Raw genomic sequence first — 13,574 nt, forward strand, 5'->3', positions numbered from 1 at the left:
CAACGCTTATATTCAAAAGCGGAATTCTTAATGAAAAACGAAAATCAACTTTCAGAAAAAGAAGATTTTTAGTAAAAATGGTCAGGGTGGGAAGGTCAGCTGTGCGGAGAATAAGGTTGATTGGGTGCGGATTTATCTATTTATATTTATTTATTTGTTTATTTATTTTTATTGGGGTTAGGGAATGAAGTAGGTAGGTTTGAGGATTGAGAAGTTAAGTTGGGCGGGGGGGGGGGGCAAAGCGGATATAGATGTTATCTTCAACAAGTTTTTGCTTTGTCTGCTCGCTGCCATATGTCAGTCTAAAACCTACATGAGCTAGTATATTTTTATTCTTTTTCATTATTTTATTCTTAATATTTTAATGTCTTTTGCGAAAAGGTTAAGATTCACCCGGATCTCTTGACCATTTCAGTATGGACGAAATGTAAATTATTAATGAGGCATGACGGTATATGACATAGACGTTAAAATAACTCTATATAATTCCTATGCGCATCTACTCCAGGGAGATCTGTAACGTATTGATATATGGATACGTGTGTATATCTAGTTTTGTACGTGCACAAGATCCGTGGGATATTACTATTTACAAATAATCGATATAACCTTCAGTAAAGTAATATCATCACTCAAAATAATTCTCAATCACCCTCCATTTTTAAATAATTATTATCGCTGTCATAACAAATGATTGCATTTGATCATTAAAGGTTTAGTAAAGATATACCTTCTGAGTTTGCAATTACCCTTATTACCAAACGTTTAAGACTATAAATAGCAAATTTATAAATATACTGATAAATAAACAAACATAAAACAAACAAATGTAACGGTAAACAATATTAAAGGTGGTCCAGAATAACAGGTTGTGGTAAAGCGAGAGAAGACAAATATATCAAACAAATTTTGAACCACCTCTCCCCCTTCCCTTTTTCTTCTATCTTCCCTCTTCTTCTTTTTTCATCTTTCCTTCTTCTCCATCTCCTTCTCATTCCTCTTCTCCCATCCTCCGTTTGTCTTTTCCCCTCTTTCCCTGTCTTACGTCTCCTACTCCCATTTCGCTTCCTCCTTCCTTAACCGATTCTTAAGAGTCCAAGAAATGGTCAATAGATCCGGGTGAATCTTAACCTTTTCGCAAAAGACATTAAACTACTAAGAATAAAATAATAAAAAGGAATTAAAATACACAAGCTCATATACTTAGACTGACAGAGGGCAGCAAGCAGAAAAATCAAACACTTGTTGAAGATAACTTAACTACTCAACCCCAACCCTACCTACTCCATTCTCTAACCCCAACATAAAAGATATAAATAAATAAATCCACACCTAATCAAACTAGTTTTCCGCACAGCTGAACTTCACCCCCTGATCCCTTTTTACTAAAAACCTTCTTTTGCTAAAAATTGAGTTTCTTTTTTCATTAAGAATTCTACTTTTGAATATAAGCGTTGTTGCCTAAAGAGGTCTCTAATGAATAAATGCTAGAAGACCGAAACATGCTCATGACTGTGTAGCAGCACATTATTGCTTATGTAAAAACAAATTGAAAATGTATTGAACACTGTTGTATAAACCTCATTATATTTCACTGGTTACCTTACCTCTGGAAAATAACAACCTCAAATTATATATATATATATATATATATATATATATATATATATATATATATATATATATATATATATATATATATATATATATATTGACCATGAAAGTCTGTCTAAAAAAGGTCTTTACAAAATGTCAATCCCTAGTCTCCAGATTTAAAACTTGATATATAGAGGATTTAGACCTGTGGAACAAATTCGATTCGGTCTTTAACCAGTAAAATTAACTGTGAAGACATCAAAATTGAAAAAAAAAAGAAAAAAAAACAGTGGAACTGGTCAGGCGTAAGTTAAGTTAAAGTGTTCTACGCATGCACAAATATACATTCATACATTAAAGTCTGCTCATTTTTAACTATTTCTTATCCATCTGAATATAGCTCAAACGGTTGCTGCGCGAATTGTTTTAGATTTGATATACAATAAAATAATCAATATACTATAATAAATAGGAAAGCTGCATGAACTAAACATATAATTAAAGCGTATTTTACGACAGAGCAAATTCTCTACTATAAAAGAAAAGGAACTTTGCTTGTTTGCGCGCGTGTGTTTGTTCTCTGTGAACTAGGAAGAAGGTTGGGCAGATCATTGTGAAAATTTTACGTAAGTATACTTGATGTGTCTGGGAGTGTTTTTTAAAGATTTTGTGTCCGAATGCATCTAATATATATAGACTATCAATAAAAAAAATCCTGATTTAAGAAGAAAGTCCAATGTTAACTTAAGTTAACACTTTTATACAACCTAACATCACAAATGCACTCGAGAAGTTTTATCACCGCACAAGCAGATATAGCAGGTGCATTAATCAACAGTAGGTTTTTTTATAAGACAATTGTTTGTTCAAAATAAATATTACTTTTTAGAGCACAATTGAATCACTTGATTTTTGTACATTTAGCTTTAATTCAAGTGATTATATAAAAATAACTTCATAAAATCAATATTTGGTTCTTCAATAAGTCTGCACGTTTAAAAATGAATGTTTCTTTTCAGAGCAACATTGAACCATGCTAATTGACTTTTGCATATTCAGCTTTAAGTGAAGCTATTATTTATAGATAATTTTATAAAATCAATAGTGCGTCGTCCCCAGTAAAACGTAAACTACACTGTGTTGTGGACTAAGTCACTGCGGATGGGGGGGGTGCATGTGCAGTTTTTACCCAATTTACTGTGGTGGGTTAATAAACAAGAACAAGTAATCAATCGATTTGATTAAAGAATGTACACTTTCATCGATTTCAATGACATTAAGAGTATGGGGATGTGGGCCATTTGTTGATCCTTATTCAATCTCAGACAACGGTAAGTTTCCCTGTTATAATATATATATATATATATATATATATATATATATATATATATATATATATATAGAGAGAGAGAGAGAGAGAGAGAGTAAAAGACCAAAGTCTAAAAAAGCAACGCCTCAGTTAAATGTATTAATATTTTAAAAGTGCTGAGCTTGGAGTATTGCAGATATATGATGAATTCGATAGGTGTAATTATCTAGAGCTATATTAATAGAAAGGATGAATAATTAACAATTGTGAAATTATTAATCTGTTTGATTGGGAGAAACATAACACAATCCAAATAACATGTACGATCGTTTCGGAAACGATATCCGATAATTCACTTTATATTTACAACTAAAATATCGATATATCTACTCGTCACCACAAATCCGGGAGGGGGGGGGGTAAGATTCGAAAAGACACCACATTTAAATTAGCGTTTTTGAAGGGCTGGTAGACCTAGACATTATTAAAAAAAATAAAACTGTATAGCAATAAAAAGAAAAAGTTAAAGTAGAGTTAAAATCGTTTTTTTGTTGTTTATGTGATACATATTAGATGTATTTTCAATGATATTTAATGTAAATGAGTATAATGTAATGATATAACATGCAATATAATTGTTTAAATTTGGTGTCTTTCCTGAGCCCCCCCCCAGTTTGTGCTAATGAGGAGACGATATCTAAAAATATTTTCCTCTAAATTTTATCTGTAAATATTAAGTGAATAAATGGATATCGTTTCGAAACGATCGTACACATAATTGATTTTGTTATGTCTCTCCCTACGAAGAAGGTTAATAATTTTACAATTGTTAATATTTTCTTTCTTTCTCTCTCTCTTTCTCTCTCTCCATATATATTCCGCGTTTCATCCACGCTAGGATTCATCAGACTTAAAGAGAGAGAGAGAGAGAGAGAGAGAGAGAGAGAGAGAGAGAGAGAGAGAGAGAGAGAGAGAGTAAAAGACCAAAGTCTAAAAGAGCAACGCTAAAATCCTGATGAATAAAAAAGCAACGCTTAAAGCCTGATGAATCCTAGATTGGATGAAACGCGGAATATTCTGTGTAGCTTAATTGCCATGTATATTTTATAACTTACTAACTAGCTCTACCTACGTATTGAACACTCTTGAAGTAAATACTTAAAGTTTACGCATAAATTTATACTTTCTTATATTAATTTATTCGATTAAATGACGTAGTCACACACACACACACACACACACACACACACACACACACACACACACACACACACACACACACACATATATATATATATATATTGCTTCCGATTCTAGCTGATGGCACCCAACTCATATATTTTTTACTTTAAATTATTACTATAGTGGATACAATATAATAATTAAAAAGCAATCATATGTATGATAATAAACATGAAATCTGCATAAATTAAATATATATTTAAGCGAGGCTTATGACTGGATCACGCCGGGAGCCACTATTATATATTGGGTACAGTATAATAGTCAATAAAATATTGGCGCTTTAATAACAAATACGAACTCTGCGTCAATTAAAATAGAATACTTAAGCGTATATTCCGATCGACCAACGACGGGCGGTTTTCTAGTAAATTAATATTTTTTGCAGATTTTTTTGCCGAAGGAGACTTTGTAAAAATTCTGCGCATTACAAGTTCGGTATTATAACTCGTTTATGTTTCGTTTGTTTTGACACGATATTCCCGACTGCGATTCCCCATAGATTTTCTCGACGTTTCCATCAGCAATGAAGCCATTTCTTTTTACTGGTTGTGATTAGGCTATACAATCTGACATGTCAGTGTTGCATGATGGGATATTATTCTAAACAATCTATGTTTTATTATTTTTTATTCTTTTATTTTTTATAGGAACTCACGTCAAAAGAAACATGTAATCGTGCACTGAAAAAAAAGTAAATTATTATGTTATTTTTTTATTGGAATCCTTTGAGATAGGCAATTTATTTATTTATTTATTTGCGGACTGTTATCATCATCTTTATGGTTGTTGTTTCACCATGTTTCGGTCAACTCATCCTCTGGCTGTCTCAAATGATTAACCCTAACGGCACAGGAAAGTTGGGTTTTGTAAACTGTATCTCCAGTCATTACTACCTTCCATAAATGTTGTCGTTTTACCAAGTTTTTAGCAAAATAGACCTTTGGCCTGCTTTGGATAGGATTGAAACCGCTATCTTCGAACAATGCTTACCTGGAACCGTAGAGATTCAAAGCTTCTATCGACTGCGCCACGTGGAGAAAAAGCAACAACTATGAATATGAGTATAGCGCTCCGCAAATCTAATATATAAACGGCTATATGTCTGTCTCTCTGTCTTCATATTTTTAAACTCTATCTCCGCACAAAACTAAAAATCGCTAGGAGCCTCAAATGATTGGATGTTTTACGAACTGCTCTTTTATGGGTCTTTAGTTGGTTAAAATATTTTTTAAGGTATGAAAAATGGGTCAAGATTAGAAAACATCGTTAAATATTTTATACATTCATATTAGTGTATTTTTAATTTTTAATTGTTTATCAGTTTGGATGTCACGTTGGTACAGTGGTAACGTCACCAGCTTTGAATGCTACAGTTTCGATTCTAGCTGGTGGCACCTACATGCATTTTTTCTTTTGAAATCACGATTCTATAATAATACTAGCCGTTCAACCCGGCTTTGCTTGGACCCTATGTACTGTTCATAGCTTGCCGTACATGTGTATACACTTTATGTAAGATTTCAAATGTTTAGACCAAAAGGACTGCAGATGACAATTTTTTACCCCAATTTTTACCACTTAATATTTATTATTTTGATCTCAAATCAAAATAAAAAGATTTACATACATTCAAGTTACCTACATCTAAAATTTCAATGCTTTAGACCCAAAATTGGCGGAGGAATTTTGTAGAATCTGCAAAGGTCAACTTTTCAACTTTGACCTTTTGGCAGCCAAATTTTCGTCCCAAAACTGATTAAAATGCTTGCATAAATCGGGCGAAACGTTGAGTATTCAGGCCCTTTCACCTCCATTTTATTTCATATATATATATATATATATATATATATATATATATATATATATATATATATATATATATATATATATACGTACAGTTGTCTCTATTGTATTTATTTATACAAACATTATTTACACATTATTTATACAAACATTATTTACACATTATTTATACAAACATTATTTACACATGTGCATATATATATATATATATATATATATATATATATATATATATATATATATATACTGCAATCTACTTTGTAAGTCTATAATCAATTTATCTTTCTAGGATATTCTATCTAATTTCATGCTTTATAAAATGACTTTTGCACCATTACGCGACCACACATTACGTTCAACATATCCAATAACTCACACCTGTGTACACAAACGGAAATCGGCTTCACCTGTGGAGAAGTTGTCATTGCTACGTGAAAAAAAAAGGTGTCACTCAAGAAAAAATATCTTAATTTGCCGGACAATTTCCGTGCCACCCGATGAAAGGCAGGTGAGATGGACAATAGAAAGCGGTAAATGTGCGAAGGGTATGCAAGTTTTACTAAATCAAAACCTTTATATAGAAGAAACCACAGTTATTGCTATGAATACAGTGTTAGGGGAGAGAAGGAGTTTGGGCAGGTGGGAATTTTTGCAATTAAATAACTGTCATTCATAGTGGATGACATATTGGATTTTCTATGGCAGCAAATACTGTTACATTTAAAAAAATCAAAATTTCTAATACAAGACGTCACACAAGTCTTAACACACACACACACACATATCTATATATAACATTATTTACTATAATAATTATTAAATACCTACAGACACTAGCGCTTCATCCTTTCGGGAATCTTCAGTGCCGAGTGTCACGATTAACACCGGTCGATAGATCTGAACCCGGCGACAAAAGCCATCTCTGGCTCAATTAGCAAGCACCATATTCATTCGGCTACCATTAACCGCGGGAGATGTTGTTGAATTTTAAACATTTATTTCATTAAATGTTTTTAACGTCAGTCCGAGTGATCTAGTCATTATATGACAATCTTCGCGTAAGAGCTAAATTGACAGACTTTTTAATTCAACTGAAAGTGCTCCAGGATACGAAACGAGTTTACTATATATATATATATATATATATATATATATATATATATATATATATATATATATATAATTTTAGTGATTCAATGAATTTTTAAAATTATGACGTGAAATGTTTGAGTTTCATATCAAAGATTTTTATTATTCTATATAAAGCAAAGACTGCATTAGAAATATATTAATTCCTTATCCTATAGAGTTTCGATGTCTACCATCTCTTCAGAGGAGAAAATATTAGCAAATAGCTATAATGGTACACACCATATTTGCTAAAGTCAATGAGGCATGGAAAACTTACATTTGATATATATATATATATATATATATATATATATATGTGCATGTATATATACATATATATATACATGTATGTGTGTGTGTGTACTAGTGATGGGACGATTCTAATCTTTTTCCGATTCCGATACACTTCTCGATTCCGATACAATTACCGATTCTGATTCTGATTCTTTCAAATCTCTAAAGATATTTTTGTCTCAATTACCATAATAACTCATGCAAAAATGCTCTCGTGAGGGGGTGATACATAGATTTTAGTTTTACTAGGATTTTAAACCAATAAGCTATTTTTATTATTTTATTATTACAACCGTTGAAATTTTACTCTTAAAACAAAATCCAATGAAAAAGATAATTAAATGAATCGTTTTTGGCATCGGAAATTTAGCAGGAATTTGTCCAATTTTTCTTCATAATATATAATAATCAATAGACGATTGCTTTTATAATAATGCATATGCACTCTGTATGAATTAAAATATTATGTATAAGCATATTGTACGACCGGGCAACGCCGGATCTCCAGCTAGTATATATACATATATAAACAAATATAATTAATGAAATCTAACTGGTTTTACGTATTAAATTTTTAAGAAATACATAAATTAATGAGGTCTTTCAATAACAGAAATCTAGTCGAGGTGTTGAACGCGAACACATGCACAGCCACAAACACAGACACACACACACACACAAACACACACACACAAACACACACACACACCTACGTGTGTTTGGAGGTGTATGTTGAGCAAAAAAAAGTGGTAGTATGAAGGCAGGCTCGAACCCGTACCTCGAAGGAGGAAAAGAGCGGAAAAAAACTGGCGTCTTTTCTGTTGCGACTACCACCAAACCGGAAGTGACTTACGTTATTAAGGCTAGACAATCGAAAGGGGAGGATCACTTTCAAAAATATCGGCGAAAAAAGCAACCCCCCTGTAGAAAATGCCCAGTTGAAGGTGAAGATATTAATGTTTTAAGCTAATTTTTCGATATTTGTCGTCTGAAGGGTCGCCTTCAAAACGATACTAATCATGGTAAAATCCATCGATTCTGTTGAAAGTTTTAGGAAGACCTGCAAACATAGATACATACATTTATATATTGGTAACTAAATATTTTGGACCCAAACCGATTAAAATGATTTCCTATCGCTGAATACATTTTATGTAATATTTCAAATGTTTAGACCAGAAATTGTTAGAGACCGCAGAGGTCACAAGTTTTTTTAAAAACTTTGACCCCTATTATAACTCTTTAACATTTATTGTTTTGCGCTCAAATCAAATTATTAAGTTAGATCCATGTCCAAGGAACCTATATCTAAATTTCAAGTGTTTAGACCTAAGGAGTTTGGTAGAGTTCTCAAAGGTCAAATCGTTGAACTTTGACCCCTTAACAGCCACATTTCTGGCCGAAAACGGATTACAAAGATTTTCCCAAATCTCAGTACCCTGCATATCAAATTTCGCGTCTGTAGATTTAAAATTGACAGTGTTATTGCGTTGGAAAATGTACACTCAAAGACACACACAGAGTCACACACAGACACGTTCACTTTATATATATATATATATATATATATGTATGTGTGTATTTTTGTGTGTGTGTGTGTACGCGCGCGCGCGTGTGTGTGTATTTCTGTCAGTGCAAATTATATTATTTTAAAACTATTTTGAATCCAAGGCGGAAATACTAATATCATTAATAGTAAAAGTGTGATGTCTTACCTGACGTATTAAAACATTGGACGGCGGCATCTTCGTTGTGGTAACAATTGTGGTTCTTCCAACCATTGTGTGGGCAGTCATTAAGAGACGTTTCAAAGCCACTACACAGCATATTATCCATCAAGATCTGTCCAGTACCTTCGCCATAAGGAGCACCTCTTAGCGCCTATAAAGAAACACAATCATTTATTTCAATTGTTTTTAAATTGCAATAAAATAAACATAAAAAAACTGTTTTACTTATATGTACAGTTGTATATAGTATATTTATTTACACAAACAATATTAGCTACATATGTGCATACATACTTCTGCTGCAACCATTTTAAAAACGTAGCATCATCAGACCTAATCTTCATTCAGGGCCAAATGTTATATTTCTTTTTTTAAACATTTTTTTCTCATTGACCATTCATAATAATGAAAAGAAAGGGAAGAACATACAAAAAGGCTGCTATACAAAAACAGTTGACACTGGTTAAGAAAAATAGACAGACCCCATTCTTTCATTGTCTTTCAGTTCTTAATACTTAGATGCTTATCTATGTCATTGGTCAAGAATTTGGCGCCTTAGCACCTCTTTAACACTTCACTGGAACTCCCAATCGAAATCCTCTTTCTGTAACTTATTAGTCCCCCTTTAGAACATATCCGTTCTTCTTCTCTCATCATACACGCGGTAATATACACTAGTATATATATATATATATATATATATATATATATATATATATATATATATATATATATATATATATGTGTGTGAATTTTTTTCATTTAACCAAATATAAATGCAACGGAGACACTTTGCTTTATGATTCTTTTTTTTTTTTAATTTTCGATTTTTCGTATAATCTTGTTATTTCAAAATTAAAAATATTAATAAAAGTTCCATAATTGTTGCTGTCACGACCGCTTTCGATTCGTTCACGAATCATCTTCAGGTGTTGAATTAAAAGTGTGACGGAGCGAAAATTAAAATTAAAAGTGAAAACTAAAGTATACAATAAACACCCTTAATTGATGATATATAGAGTCGATGAAAAATCGATTAAAAATATAGATCGATTAAAAATATAGATCGATAAAAATATAGATCGATTAAAAATTCGAGTATTAAAATCAGCAAGTTCGTGGACACTGTGAACAAAGTCCGTCCACTACAAACTACGCAAGACATGTTTAGAACGTTACTGCTTTTCTCGAATGCGATATCATTTATAGTAGGTTGCAGGGTTCTAATATATGACGCTTCAAGGATTTTTAATTTTTTAATATTATCCTCATGTTTTATACAACATGAAAATAATATTAAAAAATGAAAAATTCTTGAAGCGTCATATGCTAAAACCCTTCACCCACTATAAATGATATTGCATCTGAGAAAAGACGTAACGTTTCAAAATATATTGTTGATACTTCACGTTATTAACTGCATACACATATACATACATATCTATATTTTTACATGCTTACATGTGTGTATATATATATATATATATATATGCTTACACGTGTATATATATATATATATATATATATATATATATGCTTACACGTGTGTATATGTATATATACATACATGTCTATATTTTTATATATATATGTATATATACATACATACATACCTATATTTTTACATGCTTACACGTGTATATATATACATATATATATATAGAGAGAGAGAGATAGATAGATAGATAGATAGATAAGGAAGTCATATAAACGGTCACGGAGGTTAACTAAGCGAACAACATCAGCAACGTGTACGAATGAGCGACAGGGTGGTGCCCTGACTTGGAAATTCTTTATTGCCGCAACGTCGGTCAATTGGTTCATGGAGTTGTGGACAGTGATCTTTATCAACAAAGCAAAGTCACAGATTGGATAAGTGGTAATCTCATCATTTCACCAGGCTGACGTGCACGTGTAAATACATTCATTCATGAGCAATTGTGATCACGCCTGGTTTATTACTCATCCAAAAATCATCTGTTGATCCTTCATCTCAACACAATCAATTAATTTATTCTAAGCATCTAACGTTCGAATCAGCTTTGTCTGGTATAAGAACAATTAAGACTTTGAAATATCTTTTTTTAAATCTCAAAAAGAATATTCGGTTATCGACTTAATGAATGAGTTGGAGATATTTCAGATTAAGAAACCGTCCGTGTAGCTTTCCTTCAGCTATTTACACACTAATAGAGTCACGAACGGTATACAATTACAATTTGCTCTTTATCTGTGAGTAAAATAACAATTTGTGTTCAATTAACTATATACAATTAACCAGTTCCAATATGTGCGTTTGTGCATTTTACTGACTGTGATATAGGATTTTCTAGTTAAATTCAATTTTGCACAATATTTTTTGTTTATTAAATCATTAAGTGAAAATGCAGAATAATAAACATCCTTTGCCAATCTTAAAGATGCTATCTAGATAACAATGTTTTTATTGAAACCGTGTCTGTAAATGTACCCAAATCTATATTGTACCTCGGTATTAAATAACGTAAATAAATATGGTGGCCATCAAACAAAGCCAAAATAAAACAAACCAGATCATAACAGAAAGGAAATTTGAATGTTCATGCCTTTGCTCTGACGGCGGCACATCATAAATAACCGGAATGCATATTATTATAAGAAAGCCGTGCTCCGATTCCATTGTGTGTCATTATGCCTTAAGCCAACTGCACACTTCCATGTGCATTTTTTTTGGAGAATCGCTTTTACAGCTACATGACACCCACTCATTGATGTTTGTCCTGTTACTAACTATGGAAGTTGCAATTGTTTAAAAGCCTCGTCTCAACGCCAATATAAATCGATATATAAATGGCAGGAATAAAGCATTCTCCCCCCCCCCGGTCAACTAGATGGTAAATAATCTGGGCTTTTTACAGAGTTATTATTGCCATTTAAGTTCGGTGGAATGAAAGAGAATCAATGATATCCAATCGGATTATCGTTCGGAGGTCCCAAAGAGCAAACAATATGGAGACTGATTGTCTCGCTTGGCGGGAAGGTTATGAAATCTCGCATTGAATGAACCTGTGTTTCATAGCAGATAGACATCAGGCAAATTTGCATAGGGAAAACTTTCTCTGTCTCTATTTCTTTCTTTCACACACACATGAATACATAAATACAGACACATACACATGTATAAATACAGATACGCACACATGTATAGGAATACATTATATATATATATATATATATATATACACACATGCACACACACATACATATATATATATGTATATATTTATACCGACACACATATACTTAAATACAGACACGCATATATATATATATATATATATATATATATATATATATATATATATACATTTATTAAACACAGACGCGCACCACACGCATATGCATACACACACGCACGCATACATATATACACTTATTAGGCATACACAACACACACATGCATACACACAAATACACACATACATACATATATATATATATATTAATACCGACACACATATACATAAATACAGATACGCACATATACGAGGGGCGTGCAAGAAGTAATGCACCTGACCCACTTTTAGTTGTCTTATCTAGCTGAAATTTTGCATATGCAATGATTTATATCTCTGCGGGTTACGTGGAAAATTACAGCTCTGAACTAATTGGGGTTTCTGTTTTACAGGTGTTTGAACTGAATCAGGTGTGAAATGGAGCCTGTTGAATGTCGAGCAGTGATTCGGTTTTTGTATTTGAAAGGACGCACACCACAGTAGACTTTTGATGAAATGAAAGAGACTTATGGTGATATTGCCCCACTATATGAGCTTGTAAAACGCTGGCATCGTGAATTCAAACATGGCCGGAAGTCTGTGGTAACAGCTCCCATACCTGGTTGCTACCCTTCTGCCATTGATGAGCCATCTGTCCGGCAAGTTCAAGCTGCCATTTTGGAAGATCGGCGCATTACTATTCGCCAAATAGCCCAAGATGTCAAGATTAGTACAGGGTCTGTGGAAACTAACTTTCATGACCATTTGCATATGCATAAAGGGTCTGCCAAATGGATTTCCAGGTTGCTCACACCATTCCAGAAGCGAGAACGCGTCGAGTGCTTAAGGATGAATTCGGAGATGTGCCAAGAAGATGAGTCAAAGTTTTTCAAAAGACCGATTACACAGGATGAAACCTGGGTCCATCTCTATGATCCAGCGACCAAAGCCCAGGCAATGCAGTGGAAGCCCTTAAACTAACCACCACCAAAGGAGGCAAGGGTGCAGCCCTCCGCCGGCAAGGTCATGGTCACAGTCTTCTGGGATCAGGACGGAGTATTGATGACAGATTTCCTGACAAAGGGTGCCACAATTACAGGAACCTATTATGCTTCACTTTTCCGGAAATTAAGGAAAGCTATCAAAATCAAGAGGCGGGGCAAGATCAGCAAAGGTACCCTCCTCCTGCAAGACAAGGCTCCGGTCCACAAC

The 13,574-nt window shown here is 33.0% G+C and overlaps 1 protein-coding gene across 1 annotated transcript in view; it reads right to left on the reverse strand.

Moving 5' to 3' along the window:
• Positions 1–13,574, reverse strand: part of LOC145276697 (uncharacterized) — a 1,014,367-nt gene that overhangs the window by 366,796 nt on the left and 633,997 nt on the right. Inside the window, exon 3 of the mRNA XM_080127889.1 lies at positions 9,094–9,259. Within this exon, the coding sequence (XP_079984015.1) occupies positions 9,094–9,259 (166 nt within the window). The remainder of the gene's footprint in view (positions 1–9,093; positions 9,260–13,574) is intronic.

Source organism: Euprymna scolopes, chromosome 5 (assembly GCF_053919585.1).
Source record: "Euprymna scolopes isolate OS-2025 chromosome 5, ASM5391958v1, whole genome shotgun sequence".
Taxonomy (NCBI): domain Eukaryota; kingdom Metazoa; phylum Mollusca; class Cephalopoda; order Sepiida; family Sepiolidae; genus Euprymna; species Euprymna scolopes.